The 6,000-nt window shown below is 45.5% G+C and overlaps 1 protein-coding gene across 3 annotated transcripts in view; it reads left to right on the top strand.

Annotated features, from left to right (window-relative positions):
- The first annotated feature begins 1,615 nt into the window (after window positions 1-1,615).
- col14a1b (collagen, type XIV, alpha 1b) overlaps window positions 1,616-6,000 on the top strand; it is a 38,169-nt gene continuing 33,784 nt past the window's right edge. Inside the window, exons 1-2 of one of the 3 annotated variants that reach the window (XM_086171175.1) lie at window positions 1,616-1,778; window positions 5,677-5,793. In XM_086171175.1, coding sequence (XP_086027301.1) covers window positions 1,703-1,778; window positions 5,677-5,793 — 193 coding nt within the window. In that variant the 5' untranslated portion in view covers window positions 1,616-1,702. The remainder of the gene's footprint in view (window positions 1,779-5,676; window positions 5,794-6,000) is intronic. The other 2 variants (XM_086171173.1, XM_086171174.1) reach the window with 2 other exon arrangements.

Genomic DNA, 6,000 nt, shown 5'->3' with positions numbered 1-6,000 from the left:
CACATGCACATGCACACACACATGCACTTGCACACACACATTTTTCTGCGGTGTTAAAGCGGGCTGGAGGAATGAGTAGCTGCAGGCTGGGATGGTGAGCAGGGCGGGAAACACCCATCAGAAGCTGCAAGTCCAAACTGAGAGAAAAAGAGAAATGAGAGAGAGAGAAAGAGAGAGAGGGAGAGAAAGGCGATACATCAAGCTAGGAATAGCAAGATAAGCCCAGACAGAAAGCTACTTGGCAAAGGTGTCAAAATAAAAGCATCCAGGTGAGCAGTGGGAAAACGAGTTTTAACCAAAATGCGTTTAAAACTGTAATATGTAATATGTTTTATTATGAAACATATCACTGGCACATAAACAATATCATTATTTCTTTTTTAACTAATCATTAATGGTGTTGTTGTTCTCTGCTGCCTATTTATCTGCTGTTTATTTATTTGTTCCTTTTATCTTCTTTATGTTACATATAAATATAGTATTTTCAATTCGTATTGTTTATTTATTTTTTTTGTTTAATTTTAATGTCGGTACATTCATAAGATTTTAAAGTTAAAATAAAAAGCCAAAAAGTGTAAATATTTAAATTGCAATTTTCATTTTGTTCAATTGACAGGACAGGGCATAAAAATTAAATAAGAAATAATAATTTCCCACCCCTGTTATAACTGTTACGCCACTGTGACAAATAAATTTCCCCTATGGGCATCAATAAAGTTTGTCTTATCTTAATGTTTGATCAGGAGACCCACATTGTTGCAAGTTTTATTTTCATTATTACGATTCTATCATTATTATTATTATTATTTTAAATTCTTTTGTTGATATTCATTATCATGCTGGTATCATCATAACGATTTAACCCTCATATTATGTTAGGGGTCAATTTGACCCATTGGGTCAATGGGTGAAATGGGTCGAATTGACCCTTAACATAATATGAGGGTTAAATCATTGTCTTTTTTTTTCATTATGATTATTTTCACCAAAATAAAACCACATGACCTTGTGATGACGGAAGTGCGCTGGTCGGCTTTTATTTTGAAGGTCCGAACCGGCGCGGTAGCGCCTCATTACCGCGTGCTTGACGAGCGCTTGGAGAGCGCGAGCGCTGGTGTCCACGGGGCAGAGTGCGCCGGAGCCGCGCGAGGGACCCGAGCTCGTCGCCGCACACAGCCCCGGGAGCACGTGGGCGCTCGCAGAGGGACCGGACGCACGCACGCACTCACGCGCGCGCCTGAACAGGTGAGGACCAATGGCACGCGCGCGCGCTCAGCGCACACACACGCGCGCGCCACCGAGCCGTCATCCGCGTCTCACTTGCACGCGCAGCGACGGTGGCGCACCTGCGCCAATAAGGGAAACTTTTTTTCTTTCCTTTTCTTTTCAATTTTCTTTTCTTTTCATTTCTTTGTCTTTTCTTTTCATTTTTCTTTTCATTTCTTTTATTTCCCTTCCCGGCACCGATTTCCTTTTTACGGGAGCGGAAGTGACGTCAGCGACCTCTCACCTGGGATTTTGATTCAGAAGACCGAAGGATGGGTGATTGACAGCTGTCCTGTGATTGACAGCTGGCCGGGCCTGAGACCCCGCCCCTCGCCCCGGATAGGCTCCGCCCCCTCCCCCTCCTCCTCCGGGGTCAGCGTTGTGGCGCTGACCAGAAGGTTCTCCTCCAGACAGGAAGTGAAGGTCTCCATCCAGGATGCTGCTGTCCATCAGGGCCGTCACCTTCTTCCTCCTCCTCCTCCTCCTCCTCCCAGAACCGGCGCCGGCGCAAGGTCAGTGACCCTCGCCGCCGCAACAGGCGTCAGCAGGGGACGCCGTCTGGCTCTATCTAATCTAATCTGATCTCATCTGATCTCATCTGATAAGAATAAGAATAAGAATAAGAACAACTTTATTAATCCCGAAGGAAATTGCAGTGCCAGAGTTACAGAAAATATAACAGTAATAAATAATAAAAGAAAGGCAGAATTAGAAATAAAAATAAACTATAAACTATAAAGTGTTTCAGTGAAACTATAAAGTGTCTTGGTAAGCAGTGATAAAACTATAAGTGTCTGATCTGATATAATGTAATCTAATTTGATCTGGTGTAATCTGATCTGATGTCATGTAATCTAATCTAATGTAAACTCATCTGATCCAATCTAATGCAATTTACTCTAATCAGATCTGATCTAACCTAATCTAATGCAATGTAATCTAATCCAATCTAATCTGATCTAATCTAACCTAACCTAATTTGATCTGATATAATGTAATCTAATCTGATGTAAACTAATCTGATCTAATCTAATGCAATTTAATCTAATCAGATCAAATCTGATCAATCTAATGCGATGTGATCTAATACGATCTAATATGATATAATATAATCTGGTCTAATCTGATTTTAAGTAATCTAATCTTATTTCAAGTAATCTTATCTGATCTGATGTAATATGATTTGACGTAACGTAATCCAATGTAATCTGAAGTAATCTAATCTGATCTGATGTAATGTAATCCAATCTAATGTAAACTAATCTGATCTAATCTAATGCAATCTAATCTAATCTGATGTAATTTAATCTGATCAGATTTAATGTATTCTGATCTAATTCAAGATAATTTGATCTGTTCTAATCTTCTGCTTTTAATCGTATGTAATCTAGTCTATTTACATTTGCCCAGGAAGGGATGATTATATTGTAAATTTTGTTTTATTCTGTTCTTATCTGATGTATTATAGTCTTAATTAATGTTTTGATCTAATCTCATCTGGTTTGATCTAATCCAATCTGATCTCATTTGATTTGACTTTATCTAATCTAATGCGATCTAATCTGACCTGATTTAATCAACTCTAATTTCTTAAATCGAAAAAGCTGAGGTACCATTAGCCTGAAGCTAACCATGTCCTAGAAGCTGCACCATCAGTAGAAAATGCTACGTTTTGTCGCTCCAACGTGTTTCTTACATCACATTTTAATGCCGTCAACCGGTTTCCATGACGACTGGCGCCACTTATATCCTGGTTCTTCGTCCCGATCGTGAATTTCCAGAAGATCTCTGGGCGCTAACAGTGCAAATGTCAGGTATCCTCGCCAATCGTGCGCCATCTTTGCTTTGTTTGCTTGTTGACAGCTAACGTGATAGCACAGCTCAGAGAGAAGCTTCGCCCCCTACCTAGCCACGACATATGTTAGCATCGCTAACAGGTCCGAGGCAGGTCAGCTCCTGATGGGAACGAATCAGATGTCACCGCCGTGGTGAAGTCCGACTCAGTTAATTGGTTTTGGCGGATCAGCTGACATTCTGTGTTTGACAGCTGTCCTGGACGATTTAAGCCCCGCCCCTTTCCGTTGTGACGGCTGGCATTGGCTCCGCCCCCCTCCCAGCCTGCCGGCCCATTAGGACATGCAGAAAAAGAATTAAACCGAAAACGGAATAGAGAATCGGATCTGGTTTGTGTAGCCGATCGCATCGGTTCCCCCGGAAAAGAAGGTTCTCGTGGAGAACATCTGGAGAACGTCGGCGCCTCGCGCCTTCCACTGGAGACCACCTCGTAAGCTCAGCCGTTTGCGCCGCTCCCTCCATGAAATATGGATGAGATTGAAATTCTCGTCTCCTTGCAGGCGAGGCCTTTTTTGTTTGTCGCCCGGCTGTTTGCAGCGCCTGTGTATGTATGTGTAGGTATGTGTGTGAATGTGTGTATATGTGTGTGTGAGTGTGTGTGTGTGTGTACGAGGCGCTGCAAAGGAATGAGCAGCTTCTCTGGAGAGGGAAAAAAAAAACAAAAAAGAAAAAGGTTTTGCACGAAATCCACCAGTGGCAGACATACACACACACACACACACACACACACACACACACACACACAGTGTGAAAGTGTTCTCTGCATGTTTCCAAAGTGTCCCTGAAGGGTATCTTGAGTGTTTCCATCATGTTGCCAAGGTGTTCCTGAACCATTCCTCAAGTGTTTCCACTGAGTTCCCAAAATGTTCTCGAAATGTGCATCAAATGTTCCCATAGTTTACCTGAAGTGGTCCTGAAGTATCTACAAAGTGTTCCCAAAGTGTCCCTCAAGTGTCTTGGAAATGCTCCCACCCTGTTCCCAAAGTGTTCCTGATGTGTTCCTAAGGTGTTCCAAGTGTCCCAAAGTGTTCGCAAAGAGTTCCTGGAGTCATGTTAAGGTGTCCTGAAGTGTTCCAGAAGAGTCCCTTACACCTTCCCGAAGTGTTCCCAAAGAGTTCCTTGAGTCATGTTAAGGTGTCCTGAAGTGTTCCTGAAGAGTCCCTTGCACCTTCCTGAAGTGTTCCCAAAGAGTTCCTTGAGTCATGTTAAGGTGTCCTGAAGTGTTCCTGAAGAGTCCCTTGCACCTTCCTGAAGTGTTCCCAAAGAGTTCCCTAAGTGTTCCTGAACAGTTCTTGATCTGTTCCCAAAGTGGATCCACAGTTTTCCCAAAGAGTCCCTGAAAAGTTCCCAAAGTGTTCCTGAAGAGTGTTCTTAATGTGACGTGCTCCCCATCAAGATCTCTGATATCATACCAGGATTTTTTGAATCTTCTTCTCCGTACATTGAATCTGGTTACTCTGACGCCCCTTTGCCCCCCATCCCCGCCGTCACAGCACCCGAACCCCGTTGGCTCATTTCCCACTTAGACGTTTGGCAGCCTCTTCACTGTCGGACGCCGTTGTTCAAACAAGGCCGGGCATGTTCTGAACACCACCTCACCCGACACACACACACTCCTCTGCCGCCCACCCGAGGCAAAGTCAGCGGAACCGCCGCCGATGTCAAACAAGTCGGTTTACTGCTTCATCGCCGCGGGAACCGCGTGTGTGGATCCGGTCCAGCTCCGCTCTGCAGCAGTGAGCCAGCCTTTTTGAGACGCAGCGGCAGCAGCTGTCAGTCACAGCACGGGTATTTAAATATGGCGGCAGATGGTTCAACACGTAATGAGGATGCAAACACTGGGTGGTGTTTGTTTCCAGCTTCTGTCTTTGTTTCCTTTACATATTTATATATATGTATATGTGTGTGCACACACACATTTTGGGCTCAGGGTTATTCCAGGTTCTAAGAATCTGAGGAATTGTTCTCCAATTAGAAGGTTGTTCAGGAACTCTTCAGGAAACACCGGGAACTTTGTGAGTACTTCAGTACACATGGGGAACACATCTGGAACTCTTTGGGAACACATCAGGAACCCTTCAGGACCCCCTTGCATCACAGTTGTAAGCATCAGCTAAGGTTAGCTGCTTTTTTTATCGCTAAACGTACTGCATTCCCCATTGGTCCATCGGCAGAACTCGGTCCTAGTGATTTATGGGATTTTGTTTCCGTGCCACGTTCTTGTCAAAACCCGTCAAGCCTCCACCACAGGCGCCGGCTCGACTGCTGAGTCACGGTTCCGCCGGCCTCGGAGGGGGTGGTCTCACAACGGGACGCGAACCAGCGTGTTCCTTGTGTTGGTCCTCGCCTTTAGAACCCGTGGAACCCTCTTTACAGAACACCTTCGCCTGTTGGGTGTCCTTGTTGGTTCCTTCTATCCAGTGTACGGTTCCATCTTAGCTGGATGAGCTTTGAGGCCAATGGCAGCGCACTTGTGGGTGTATCTGCGAAGTTCTCCACTTGGGAACTAGAACCTTCTGCGGCGACCTCACTTTTTCTTTTCTCACCCCTGTCCAGTTTCGCCGCCGCGGAGGTTCCGGGCCAAGGTTCTGAGTCCCGGGCGGCTGCACGTGTCCTGGAAGGAACCTCGGGGCGACTTCGACACCTACAAGGTAGCCTACAGCACGGAGCCAGGTGAGTTCCTCCAGGGTTCCAGCGGGGTTCCTCGCTGCTGGTTTGTTTACATTTCCACCCAATGGCGGAGCGGCCGTAATAATTAACGGCGAGATGTTTGGCTCCCTCGCCGGTTGCCGCGGCGACAAGGATCAAGCCGCTTCCTGTCGGGGGGGGGGGCAACGCCTTCCAGTTTGAACTTGACTCTTGGAAGGAGATGGGAGCAGG

Source organism: Fistularia commersonii, chromosome 24 (genome assembly GCF_037954325.1).
Source record: "Fistularia commersonii isolate RoL2024-O1a breed Wild chromosome 24, RoL_Fcom_v1.0, whole genome shotgun sequence".
NCBI lineage: Eukaryota > Metazoa > Chordata > Actinopteri > Syngnathiformes > Fistulariidae > Fistularia > Fistularia commersonii.
Note: the sequence above shows the minus strand (reverse complement) of the source record. Positions and strands in the feature narration are given on the sequence as shown.